Raw genomic sequence first — 14403 nt, forward strand, 5'->3', positions numbered from 1 at the left:
GGCCTGGGCCCTGAGAGGGCTGGAGAAGGACCCTGGAAGAATGTTCTGAGGCTACAAGTGTAGGCAGCCACAATCACAACCTAATTCATCTCCCACAGATTTAAACTGGAGTTCCCTTTAAACTGATTGAGAGAGGTGCTCTGCCAACAGCAGTGAAATGTGGGTGTCTGCGCGTAACTATTCATGCAGAGCACACTAAAGACACCTGAACGCTCTGTGATCACGCTACATGCTGACCCCCTCTAGCGAGAACATTGTTTTTTCCCCCAATGGTGGCAATCTGGTATGCTGAGCACAACTCTTAGCCCAGAAGCACATTCATGTTGATAAACCCGTGAGCAGCTGACCCTCGAATAACGAGGAAGATGGCATCATGGTCCAGGACCCTTCCAGAAGCCTTTAAGAATGGCCCCATGAGGGAAGGCCAGGTAGGTAAACAGATATCCATCTCTGTCTGATAGTGGGTTGAACAAGGTGGGCAGACTGGAAGCCACACACAAAGCATTTATTTGAGAGGGGCAAGGGAGGTTGCTCGAGCTATAGACTACTTGAATTAAGGCAGCAGGACCCTCTCCACTTCCAGGAAGCTTTTCAGCTCAAGTTGAACCCACCAGGAAATCCAGCTTGGGGTGGGGAGTGGGAAGGGTGAGGGGAGATGGGGGTTGGGAGTGTAAGGGGGTGGGGGTGGGAATTCCTCGGGAACTTCATTGGTCACTTGGTGAGGAAGGCAGCATTTTCTTCACGAAAAGAGGGTATTTCTCCATTAGCTGAAACAAAACCCCAAAAACACATTTGAGTCAGAAAAGCCATGGATAATGAAAATTAGTAAAGAAATCACAGTAGGATTACAGGAAAGGTAGATGCTTCACAGAAAGAATTTGGCCTTTGGAATAGGCCACTTTGGGTTTCAACTCTACCTCCACGGTTATTAGCTGTGTGACCTTGGGTAAATGACTTAAGCTCTCTTTGATGTTGTTTCCTGTCTGTAAAATGGGGATAATGATGTGGTTCTGGCAGAGTTTCGAGGGGCAATGAAGATAGCACAGAGCTTGAGACTGTGCTGGCACACAGCAGGCGCTCACTGAATGGAGTTCTTGAAGTAAATTTAACCTATCTTGTTACTTTTGTGTTTCAGTTATTCCTACGCACCTGAAAAAATTAGCGTTGTTACAAACATCTAGCTTTTATAATCAACAGAAATCAATCCAATAAAAAGATAGTTGGAAACAGGAGCTGGATGACATGTTTTTCGTTTGAAAGGAGGGAGTGTTAAGTTGCTTCCTGGCCCTCTTACCTTCTAAGAAGGGGATGGTACAGAGCACAGTCAGAGCCAGGACCCTGTGTGACCATGGGAAAATCTTTTTCTGCTCTGGACTTCTTCTCTCTGGAATCATGAGCCATTGTACTACATAATCAACAAGTTGCCTCTTAGTCCTGCTCTTCTATTTCTCATTCAATGTGTGCCATAGAATGGACCTTGGAGGGCATGAAGGTATAGAATTATGATGAAAGAAAGGTTTGAATTTCCTTAAAGAATTGGCAAGGAAGCTGAGCCCCAAGCCTCATGCCTATGCTTCAGTACTGCTATATGCAGATATATGTGCACGGTGTGTATGTATACATACCACACATGTATATATGTGTGTTATATATGTATCTGTACCACACACACACATGCATGTATATATACCATACACACACATATACGTCCATTGACGTACGCATGTCATTCCCAACCTCTCACCTCTGTCCACTATGGAGGCTGGAAAAGCTAAATAGTTGCTTTCCCAGCTTCCCTTGCAGGTAGGTCTAATCATGTGAGCAGACTCCGGTTAATGAGATAAAAGAGAAAGCCGATTGGAGGCCTTCTCAAAACATTTTCCCTTCACTGAAAAAAGGAGTGAGTTATGCACGGAAAATCCTTTCTTCTGTCCCCTCTTCCCTCCTTCTTCTTGCCACGCATGAAGTTATGCTGTCTGGAGCTGTGGCAGGCATTTGGCAATCATGGGTGACAAAGATGAAGACAGGAACGGTAAATCAGAGGGATGAAATGAGCTGGGGACCTGGCTGACATCACGAGCAGCCTAGCCTACTTCATTTCTGAAACTTGCAGGTGAACGTGGTTTATGCCCTTGCTGCTCAAAGGGTGGGCCATGGACCAGCAGTACAGGTATCACCTGAGAGTTCTGTCAGAAATGCAGAGTCTCAGGTCCTGTCTCAGACTTACAGAAGCAGAATTTGCATTTTTAAAAAGACGCCCAGGCTTGGCATGTTTCAGGCATGTTGGTTTATAGCTTCATTAATAAGGACTTACTACACACAGCAGAAAGCATTGCTAACAGCTGCCATGTAGTATGAGGTAAGTGTGAGCCATATAGGTGTGTCTATAGGTGTGTGTCTATATGTCTGTATACTTGAATATACAGTGACATCCACACATATATGTACACACATATAAGTATATACTATATATTCATCTATATACTGTGTTGTTGTTTAGTTGCTAAGTTGTGTCTGACTCTTTGCAAACCCATGGACTATAGCCCCAGTCTCCTCTGTCCATGGGATTTTCCAGGCAAGAATTCTGGAGTTGGTTGCCATTTCCTTCTCTAGGGGATCTTCCCCATCCAGAGATCCAATGCTTGTCTCCTTCTTGGCAGGTGGATTCTTTACCACCGAGCCACCAGGGAAGACAAATACTATGTACATATGAATGGAAAAATCCTGGGAGGACATTCAGGCTGTGGGAGTTGAGGGGGTGTGCTGGGAGGTGATTTCTCCTTTTTACATTAATTACTTCTATAGTATTTGAGAAAATGTTTACTTGAAACCTGGACTGCAAGGAGATCCAACCAGTCCATCCTAAAGGAGATCAGTCCTGGGTGTTCATTGGAAGGACTGATGCTGAAGCTGAAACTCCAATACCTTGGCCACCTCATGCAAAGAGTTGACTCACTGGAAAAGACCCTGATGCTGGGGCGGGGTTGGGGACAGGAGGAGAAGGGGATGACAGAGGATGAGATGGCTCGATGGCATCACCGACTCGATGGACATGAGTTTGGGTAAACTCCGGGAGTTGGTGGTGGACAGGGAGGCCTGGCATGCTGCGATTCATGGGGTCACAAAGAGTCGGACACGACTGAGCGACTGAACTGAACGGATGAGTACCTACCCCTCTCCTAACAAAGCTGAGCAGAGACGCACCTGCTCTCCTCGCGGTCCAGCAGCGCGTGGTAGGATGCCACGTCCCGCTGCAGCTGGCATTTGTGCGACAGCAGGTGCTCCCGGGCCTGCAGCTGCTGCTCCGCCTCCGCACGCATCTCCCTGAGCTCCGCCTCCAGCCTGCTGACCACCGCGCCCAGGTTCTGCAGCTCGATGTCGTGCCAGTGCTTGGCGTCGTGCAAGGTGTTCTCCAGGCCTCGCTTCTACAAGAGAGGGAACGTGAGCCAAGCCTGAGGCCGACGGCCAGGCCCTGGGAAGAGGGAGGTGGGCAGAGCAGTGGGAGGGGCTGGCTTCGGCCAGGCCTGTCCGTTTCTCCCAGGACAATAACCTTGACTGACTGTGGTGGCTCAGAGGTAATGAATCCTCCTGGGGAGGCCAGAGTCTTGTTTAGTCTAATTCACTGATCCTTCCTATGGGGGTGGAGGTGGAGAGGGAGACGAGGAAGAAAAAGAGGGGAGGAAGACCAGAAGGGAGGGCCTATGAGACAGGATGATGAGAGGAGAAGAGTGAGAGAAGGAGAGAGCTAAAAGGAGCGAGAAACACACACACACAGACACACAGGAGGCAGTCTGCAGGGGTTTCTTCAAAGAAATTTTGCAGTCTTCTCCCTGAACTGCCTCCAAGCCTTTTTGCTCCTGACTCCTCACCCTCTGGGCCCTTCCTTCCTCTGTGAACCCCCACTCACCATCCTGCTGGGATGCTGTCTCCTCCTGCACGCTTCCCACATTGCACAGTCAGAAATAGCGTCTCTGGTCTCTATACCCTCGGCACGTCTTTCCCTAGTGTTTCGGTAGCACACTGCGCTAGTTCCTCTTCCCCAGCTGCCCCTCCGCCCTACCCTTAGCCCGTCTCTCTCTGAGCTGAGCCGCACCGGTTGGTCTCTACCAGACTCACGACTTGGTCATCTCTGTGGCTGACTCCTGTGCTGATGTGTCCAGCACAGACTTCTCCCCACCCATGCAGACTTGCTACTGAGGTTCTGCCTAGAAATATACACAGGTTGTGGGCACCTCAAATCAAGGTGTTCAAAATGAAGCCACTGGCTTCCTTCCAAACCTGCTGGCCCCTCCTCTCCTGTGCTCCAGCTGGTGAACTCAACAGGAGCTGGAGACCAGGGAAAGATATGCCCCTGATCCTGCTTCCCTCCCAAATTCAATTATCAGAGTCCTGCCTCTTGTATATTCCGAAACAGTTTCCCATTTGTGCCCCCTCTGCTCCAGCCACCAATACCCTGGATGGATGCTTATCACCTCTCATCTGGAGGAACCTCCAGGGCCTCCCAGCTCATTTCCTCTGACTGTAGTTCCTCCTCCTCTGCACTGCAGCTTCCACCCTTGCCCTGCCGCTAACAGCTGTCACCGTGTGCTGTCTGAAGCCCAAATCCACTTGTATCCCCCTCTTCCTCACCTGGCTGACTCCTATTCACCCCACGTCCAAGATCAGGGGTCACCTTTCTTAGGAAACCTCTTGTGCCTGCCACCACCAGGCTGGATTAGGGGGTCCCTTCTCTGGGTTTCACAGCTTCCCAAGCACACACATGCCCTTGAAGTGGGCTGAGCTTCTTAGGGGCATGTCTCTTCTAGCAGATGCTGAGCTCCTTGAGAGCAGGAACCTGGTTTCTATAACCCCAGAGACAAGACAGGACCTGATACAGAGCAGAGGTGTGTGTGTGTGTTGCCTAGATAACAGCACTTGTGTTATGGTTATACTTAGTGCCGTATCTCCCCACTAGACTGAAACTTTCTTCTCATCTTCCCATATACCAAGCCCTGAAAACTTAGGGCTTTACTGACCAGTAAACACCTTTAAAAAATGCTATACATCTTTAACAGTTTTTAGTAGTTCTAATTATATAGTTCTATAATTTAGAATCTGGCTTTTTATATGACACGTAAGAAACAAAAATCTTTCTAAATTGGACAGTTTTGTTGAAACAAGTTTCTGTACTCTCTTTTGACCATTGTGATTGAAATGGAAGATTCTTGGTCAAGATGTTCTCTTGAATCATGACTACTGTTAAGCAGAGGCCACAATATTATCTTATTTAAATCTTCCTAACTTTACAGGATATGAGAATGTTGAGTCAGATTCCCATCCTAGGTATGTCTACAGGTGGCAAAATGTGATTCGTAGAAATAAATGTAGATCAGTGTCTAATCTGGTTATTATTTACTGGTAAGATTTGGCATTTGGTATCAGATGATCCTTTGCAGTCCTCAAAACTCTCATGTGCTGTGAGATGGGAAACCCATACGACTACATTTAGACAGTCGAGAGTTAAACTTGACACAGGAAAGGCCAGGACTGTTCCTGGCCTACTCACCAGAGCTCGTAAGGACTCTGTCTCAGCCTGCAGGCTCTGGATTTGGCAGGAAGTGTTGTGCAACTCCACCCTGAGGGCTGCAGCCAGCTTCTCTTCCTGGGTCTGGGCCCTGCGAGCCAGTTCTGCCTGTTGCTGTGGAGAGTCAGGAGTGAGCAGAGGAGCCACGGCCTGAACCCGTTGTTCCCTTTCACCCTCTTGGAAACAGCCATTTGATTTAAAAATCACTTTTTTTTAAATAGGTGCCCACATGAACTTGTATTCCAACACTTAATTAATTTGAACACATAATGCATGCAAATAGAAGAAAATACAAAAGATATTCTAAAGGATATATGGCAGAAAGTCACCTTTTCTTCCTGTGCCCCAATTACTTCATTCTGTTTCCAGTTTCTTATATCTCCTACCAGAGCTATTTCATTCATTTATAAACAGATGCATATGAGCATCCCTCCTTGCTTTGGTACTTAATACATTTTTAGAAACTATTCTATAGCAGTACATGTAGATCAATTACATTCTTTTTAAGGGTTGCATGATATTACCTTGCTTGGAAGTACTGTGAGTATTTGGAAGCTTCCCACTGATTGACACTTACCTTGTTTCCAGTCTTGGCCTGTTATGAACAATGATGCAATCCCTCATTTTCCATACATGGGGGGATCTCTGAGGGGCAAATTGCTGTAGTGAAACTGCTGAGTCAAAAACATAGGCATTTCAGACTTCTCTGGTGGCTCAGTGATTAACAGTCTGCCTGCCAACGCAGGGGGCACAGGTTCAGTTCCTGGTCTGGGAAGATTCCACATGTTGGGGAGCAACCAAGCCTATGCACCGTAACTACTGGAGCCCTTGTGCTCTAGGGCCTGCGAGTCATGACTACTGAGACCACAAGCTGCAACTACTGAAGCCTGTGTGCCTCGAGCCCATGCTTAGCGACAAGAGGTGCCACTGCAAAGATAAGGTGGTGCACCGCAACGAGGGTAGCCTCCACTTGCCACGACTAGAGAGAGCCTGTGTGCAGCAATGAAGACCCAGTGCAACCCCCAAAATCGATTAATAATAAAAAACCCAGTGCCAAGGGGTCATCAGGAAGGATTAAAAAAAAAAGTAGGCGTTGTAACCACAATAAACTGGAAATTTGAACTCCCTCCAGCGTTGCAATTGTCCCACACCTTCCTCCAACAAGGAGTGAACCAACTCAACCTGATAGCTGCTGTTTTCCTGCAAAAATCCGTGTGACCACCACTGTGAATACAGGGGGAAGATCTGTGTTTCTCCCCAGAGCAAGATGGACATATTCTGATTCCCCCTACATTCAAGAGAGCGGGTCAGTGTTACTCCTCTTTGCTGGAGAAAAGGGAAAACACCAGAGTTCTCCCTCGTGTTTCTTCAGTGCAGTCTGATGAAAGGTTTCCAAGTCAATGACGTAGGAGAAAATAAACGGCTTTCTCTCCTAGGTTACTGGCTTTCTGAGTTTCCCATCTTTACCATATATGAATACTTATTTATAGAATTACGCCCAAATAGTCCAACCTAATTGACTGGCTGAAAAATCCCAAATCAAAAGGCTCAGATCTCAGAAGCAGTTCTGCCAGTTCTTGCTGTTTGAGGTCTATTAAGAGCTCAACAGAAATGTCCCTTAAATGCCAGGAAACAGCTGAAGGACAGCAGAGCCCGTGGGCCCAGCTCTGACTGGTTGGCCCACGGCTGTGTGTCTCTGGCCCATTATTCAGCCTCTCTGAGTTCCAGTCTGTACCCACAGATGACATTGAGTGGGGAATGATAATCATATGATGACTGCTTCCTGGGGTCACCGTGAGGCTCCCATCAGTTATGCATGTGGAGGTTTTTAGAACTGTAAAAGTGTGCAAATATTGGCTCTGTATATTTTCTATATGTAAGCTGTGATTCATGGGGTCGCAAAGAGTCGGACACGACTGAGCGACTGAACTGTTCGTGTCCGACTCTTTGCGACCCCGTGGACTGTAGCCTACCAGGCTTCTCCGTCCATGGGATTCTCCAGGCAAGAATATTGGAGTGGGTTACCATTTCCTTCTCCAGGGGATCTTCCCGACCCAGGGATCGAACCCGGGTCTCCCGCATTGGAGGCAGACGCTTTAACCTCTGAGCCACCAGGGAAGCCCAAGGAATAGTAGCTAACAAATGAGTTTGCAAAAGTCACTGTAGTTGAATACTCCTACTGATAAGTAATGGGCTTCCCAGGTGGCTCAGTGGTAAAGAATCTACCTGCCAATGAAGGAGACACAAGAGATGCGGGTTCGATCCCTAGATCGGGAAGCTCCCCTGTAGGAGGAAGTGGCAATTCAATCCAGTATACTTGCCCAGAAAATTCCATGTACAGGGGAGCCTTGTGGGCTACAGTCCACAGGGTCACAAAGAGTCAGGCATGACTGAGCTATACAGTAGTTTGAAATCAGCCATGATGAGACTACTTACACCATGGAAACTGGCAAACACTACAAATCAGGGATTGAATTGTTGTTTTGTTGATTGTGCAGACTTAAGAAAGGGATGCAGAAAGTGTTAATAATGCAGATTAAACTTAAAAGTGGGTCATGTCTATAGCTATTGCATTGATAATGTCACAGAAATTAGAGGGGCTATTCTTCCAGTATTTGAAAATTACTATGTGATTCACAAAGAAGTCACTCATAGCACTGATGAATGAACTCATTAAAGTCAATGAAAATATCAACCAAAATTCACAGCAGAGTTGTCCTCATTCATATGAGTGACTTTTTGTTTAATTTGATATTAATAATCAAGCACTTTTCTGATTTTGTGACACTACAGTTGATGATAGAATTATTAAAATGGCTGGCAGATTTTGTAAGAAATAGCAAGTCACATTGAAGCTATAGGTTCTAAGGGAAAAACAAAGTATTTATCTTAAAATTTGTTATTTCTAAAATAACATAAAGAAAATATCAACAGAAATTTTTATGTTACCTCTAAGTAGTATATGCAGAGTACATCATGAGAAATGCTGGGCTGGAAGTAGCACAAGCTGGAATCAAGATTGCCGGGAGAAATATCAATAACCTCAGATATGCAGATGACACCACCCTTATGGCAGAAAGTGAAGAGGAACTAAAAAGCCTCTTGATGAAAGTGAAAGAGGAGAGTGAAAAAGTTGGCTTTATAAAGCTCAACATTCAGAATACTAAGATGATGGCATTTGGTGCCATCACTTCATAGGAAATAGATGGGGAAACAGTGGAAACAGTGTCAGACTTTATTTTGGGGGGCTCCGAAATCACTGCGGATGCTGATTGCAGCCATGAAATTAAAAGACGCTTACTCCTTGGAAGGAAAGTTATAACCAACCTAGATAGCATATTAAAAAGCAGAGGCATTACTTTGCCAACAAAGGTCCGTTTAGTCAAGGCTATGGTTTTTCCAGTGGTCATATATGGATGTGAGTTGGACTGTGAAGAAAGTTGAGCACCAAAGAATTGATGCTTTTGAACTGTGGTGTTGGAGAAGACTCTTGAGAGTCCCTTGGACTGCAAGGAGATCCAACCAGTCCATTCTAAAGGAGATCAGTCCTGGATGTTCACTGGAAGGACTGATGCTGAAGCTGAATCTCCAATACTTTGGCCACCTCATACAGAGTTGACTCACTGGAAAAGATCCTGATGCTGGGAGAGATTGAGGGCAGGAGGAGAAGGGGACAACAGAGGATGAGATGGCTGGATGGTATCACTGACTCGATGGACATGAGTTTGAGTGAATTCTGGGAGTTGGTGATGGACAGGGAGGCCTGGTGTGCTGAGATTCATGGGGTCGCAAAGAGTCGGACACGACTGAGTGACTGAACTGAACTGAAGTAATAATATGAATATGACTGGAACATAAATACATGTGTTTTCATTTCCCTGCAGAGAAAAACTGGGAAATGTCACCAGCACAGCATGAGTTAGAACTGGGCATTAGGGGAAGTCCAGTCCCATGGAGGCACATTTCAGTTCCTTGGTGGGCAGGTCTGGGGTAAAGCTGCTGGCAAAGGAATGAACTGTCCCTCTCCTCCATTCAGATAATGTAGTCTGTGGTTCAGTGGTACACACTGGTCTCTGGAGATATGAATCCCCATGTCTCAGTTTTATTAGCGAAATGCTGTACCCAAATGTTTCCCAAGTCTTCTTAGACAACGAGCATGGTTTGTCACATATATGAATACCTATTCAAACTGTTTTTATTTGAATCAGTTTACTTTTTCTTTGTAAATAAATATCTTTAAGGATGTGATCTGCAGTTAAGTTCTCAAATATTAACATGTAGCTGCTCATCTAGAAGACCTTGTGAAAATGCAGATTCTGAGTCAAGATATCCTGAGTGGGGCCCAGGAATGTGCATTTAAAACTTCCATGTGATGCCTGGTTCATGGATGCAAAGTTCTAGGTTGTTAGGGAAACTGATAAAACTGTATTACTTGCCAAAGATAAAAGATAACTGAAAAGTCAATAAAATGAAAACAAGCCACTGTATTGTGTTCTAACAAATGCTGCTTGCCAAGCTGCTGAATCTCAAAGCTGGCTTTCTCTTTGTCAAAAGGTGGAATTAATAAATATAAGAGAAGTGTTAGTGATGTCCCAGCACTAAAAGGAAACTTCCTTGCACCATTTTTTAAATTAAGGTGGAAAGAAAAAGAAACTAATTTGATACCTATGGGTTTAAATATTGTTTTATATCACATTTCCAACATTCTCAAGAGGAGAAGGGGGTGACAGAGGATGAGATGGTTGGATGGCATCACTGACTCAAAGGACATGAGTTTGAGCAAACTCCAGGAAATAGTGAAGGACAGGGAAGCCTGCTGTGCTGCACTCCATGGGGTCACAAAGAGTTGGACACAACTTGGCAACTGATCAATAACGACAACCTTCTTGAATCAGCTTGCCACAAATGATACTTGCCCTTCATATGGGGACGGTCAATTGTTTTAACTCACCTAAAAGTATAGCATGTTCTTCTCCAGTGACTTTTAGATTTATGCTGACCCAACACCTCCAGATTTCTCCTCATACACCATACACCAAACAGCAGGTGTGTGTTTCTAGCCCCTGAGCATGGGAAGGGAGGACCTTGATTCAGTGCCATTGCTGGGATGTGTGCTGAGATTCAAATATGTTGGTCCCTAGGCTTGCAAACCAGCTTGAAACCTTGGCTCCACTGTGCAGGAGCTGGGCTACTCAGGTTTGCACTCCAGCAATGTTTCTGGGGCGGGAGAGCGTATTGGCATTTTGAAATATGGTAAAAAACTTCAAATTAATTTTTACAAATTGGCATGGTGTTGCACATTAAGGATGGATGTGAGAGAAAAAGAGCAGCAGGCTGTCAAGGAAGTCAGAATGAAGAATTGGATGGTAAAGAGCCATCCAATTGGAGAGGAAAAGAGCCATCTCCACACCTCACCCACTCTGCTGATTAGCGCTGCCCTTCCTCCAAACACCCTGGGCACTTGGAGAGGTGACTGGGAAGTGGTGATTGTGTGGTGTGAGGGGAGAGTGAGAGTTTAAGAGAGGCAGAGTATGGAGAGCACTGAACACGAGTCCAAGCTGAGCACTCAAGGGTGGACATGTGCAGTCTGCCTTTCCCTGAGCTGTTGCTGCATGGGCTCTGGATTGTCACAAGCTCTCTGGGTTTTGCAGCTGGGGAACAGCTTTATGAGAGCATCGCTCTGCCCACGTCCTTGCTCGTGTCCTTGATCTTAAGCTTCTCAGATTTCACAGTATTACACTGACCTCATTATGGTCACTTTCATGGAGAAAGGGAAAGCAATGGGTTCCTTGGAGAAGCAGGGGTTTCTGATTTTGCTCCACAGATGAATCTTATGCCTGGTGGGCTACACTCATGGGGCTCTCAAAGAGCCCGACATGACTGAGCAACAGACACTTTCATTTTCACATCCACAGGGAAGACACAGAATTGTGGTCTGGAAGGATCCTGACAGAAGCCTGGCATAACCTTTTGGTTCCTTAAGACAAAGCCCTCCCAACCTCACACAGGATGTCACTTGTGCTCATCCTTAAAAAAGAGGATGAATCAAGGTCTCCCTGCTCCCCAGCTCCCCACCCACTCCAAGTGATCTGTCTGGGTCAGCCTAGCAGTGAAGAATGTTGATTCTATAGTTAGAACACATAGTTTGAATCCTAGCTCTGCCATGTCCTAACTTTGTGATCTTGGGTAATTTATCTAACTTCTCTGTGCCTCAGTTTTCTTCTCTATATAATGGATGAAATCACAGTAGCTATCTGGGGTTAGGAAGATGAAATAAGAACGGGCCTGTCAAGTGCCCTGGACACTGGCACTTGGTAAACCCTTAATAAGCTCCTGCTTTCCTGGTTTGGCTCACTCTGTCTTGTGGAAGAGTGGTCTTTCTGTCCACAGCCTCCCACCTGCTCCCCAGCCAACCTAACACTAGGGGGTAGTACCGTGTGTGCAGGAACAACTTACTCACCCCTCAACTTCCACCCCAGGCACCTAAACTAGTTTTTACCCCTAGAACATACCCAATGACCTTTATTTAAGGTCAACAATGCGTCCCAGGCACAGGTTCGGGACTACAGTAGAGGAACACCTACCAGGAATGGAATTAAATCAAATCTCCTTTTCATTAGGAGGACTAGCTGTCATTATTATGACTATAAGGGGTCGCAAAGAGTCTGGCATGACTGAGCGACTGAACTGAACTGAACTGAACCTGAAGGCACTTCATCGTCACAAGTGTCATATAGATGCTACTGAGCTGAGGAAAGCTTTTGCCAGGCAGCTACCCCAGCCAGATGTAGGATTTACTAGGGAGAAGGCTGGATGCCACCCAGGAGGACTTGGGTTCTCCTTAGTGGGAATTAAAAAGAAGTTCTTGTCTCCCTCAGCGAAACATCAACACTGGTAGAAGAGCTGGCCTGGCCTGGCTGAGCCAAGTCTCTTCTTAAATTTACACGAGAGCTGTTTGGCTGCTGAAGGTGCTCTGTTTAGGGTACAGAAGCAATTCACAGCCTCAGTTGAAGCTGCCAAAGGAAACCCATGGGAGCACATGGTCTGGCGGATCCCTGCCTTCTTGGTAGTGGGCAAGCATGCCCGCTGATGAAAGAGGCAGAAGAGGCTCAAGAAGGAGTATTCTGAGGAGAAAAACAGATTTTGCTTCCTAAAGTAATTATTAAAAAGGTTAAAATGACAGCATTTTTGCTCTGGTTCATGGAGATCACTCCCTTCCTAAGAAGGCTCACCTCTGCTCTGTCCCTGCCAGGAGACCAAATGTTGAATACAAGCCACCCTACCTTAATGTCTCAGGGATTTGTGTTGTCTTGTCTTTGTAGATCTCTTGGTTTAGAAGTAAGATCCCTATGCTTTTCTTGGGAAAGAGCTGATCTCTCAGCTTTGAGATCAGCAGAATCAGGTGCCAGGAACGGCCAAGAATTGAAGCCAGGGACTTTGTGTCCACATCACCAAGCTCAGGGCCTGGCGCCTAGTTTGTGCTTGACAAAAGGCGTCTGAATGAGTGAGCGAGTGAAGATTTCTTGGTAGAAGGTGTGAGGACAAGGTTGTAACGGTGAGTGATCCCCTGACAGGCAACTGGGGGTTGACCAGTCGTGGGGCTGAAAACAGAATATAGGAGGTGAGGACCTGGGCGCGCCCTCGACAACACCTGTGATTGTGCTGGGTAGTCAGGTAAAGGAAAGGGTGGGACAGTTCATCTTCATCTTTCCCACTCTTGACTCTCCACACCTGCCCCCTGCCACACCAGCTGGGTCACACCACTGCAGCACACAGCTCCAGAAACCAAATTCTGGCCCCTGGCTCCTATACTAACACTTCCTTATAGGCTAACAACAACTTTTGAAAGCTAGCTGGAACCACCATCAAGTAAGTAAAAAGACCAGTGACAGGGAGGTACCTGGTGGTCCAGTGGTTAGGACTCTGTGCTTTCACTGCCAGGGCTTGGTTTATTCCCTGGTCAGGAAACTAGGATCCCACAAGCCATGTAGTGTGGCAAAAAAACAAAAAAAAAGACAAGTGACAAGCTAGGAAGGTATTTGCAACTTATATCATGGAGAGAGAATTAATTATTTCTTTAACGTACAAACAGCCACTACAAACCAGTAATAGAGTCCAAGACCTAATAAAAATGGGCAAAAGATATGAAATGATAGAATACACAAAAGCAAATATGGATGAAATTCAGCCATGATGTCCCACCTTCCTCATAATATGACAAAGACAAAATAAAAGTATACTGAAAAACCAATTTTACCTATAATATTGGCAAAGATCACAAAAAGATCACAGTGTGAGAACTCAGTCTTGATGAGGATGCAGGGAATATATATTCTCAAACATTTCTAATGAGAATTGTTATAACCTTTATGGAAGGTAATTTGGCAATGTTTATCAAAATTACTGATTGCATATAATTTTTGCTCCAGCAATTCCATGTCAATAAATTTATCCAACAGATACATTTTTATATTGGGAAAGGAGGGACATACAGTTAGTGACTAATCAGTTATAATATTATAGGAAAGATTGGAAGCCACCATTCATCAACAGGGTGCAGGTTAAATAAACCCTGGGATACACATTAGCTGGAACAAAGGTTGGCAACTTTTCTGTAAAGGGTCAGATAGTAACTGTTTTAGGCTTGGCAGACCATATGGTATCTATTGCAACTACTCAACTGCTGGTATAATGCAAATACAGTGTAGACAATATGTAAATGATGAGCATGGCTACATTCTAATAAAACTTTATTTGCGGAAAAACAGGCAACAGGTCAGATATTGCTTGTGGGCCAGATTTAGCTTTGTTGCCCTCTGTGGTACAGTATTGTGCAGCTA

At 45.6% G+C, this 14403-nt stretch overlaps 1 protein-coding gene across 1 annotated transcript in view; it reads right to left on the bottom strand.

The window, feature by feature from the left end:
- Positions 1-484: 484 nt before the first annotated feature.
- BFSP2 (beaded filament structural protein 2) overlaps positions 485-14403 on the bottom strand; it is an 80738-nt gene continuing 66819 nt past the window's right edge. The window contains exons 5-7 of the mRNA XM_055420529.2: positions 5546-5677; positions 3205-3425; positions 485-767 (exon numbers count right to left, since the gene is read on the bottom strand). Of these exons, the coding sequence (XP_055276504.2) occupies positions 764-767; positions 3205-3425; positions 5546-5677 (357 nt within the window). The 3' untranslated portion in view covers positions 485-763. The remainder of the gene's footprint in view (positions 768-3204; positions 3426-5545; positions 5678-14403) is intronic.

The sequence above is a fragment of the Moschus berezovskii genome, chromosome 1 (assembly GCF_049115385.1).
Source record: "Moschus berezovskii isolate FMDL1 chromosome 1, NW_MosBer_1.0, whole genome shotgun sequence".
NCBI classification, from domain to species: Eukaryota; Metazoa; Chordata; class Mammalia; order Artiodactyla; family Moschidae; genus Moschus; species Moschus berezovskii.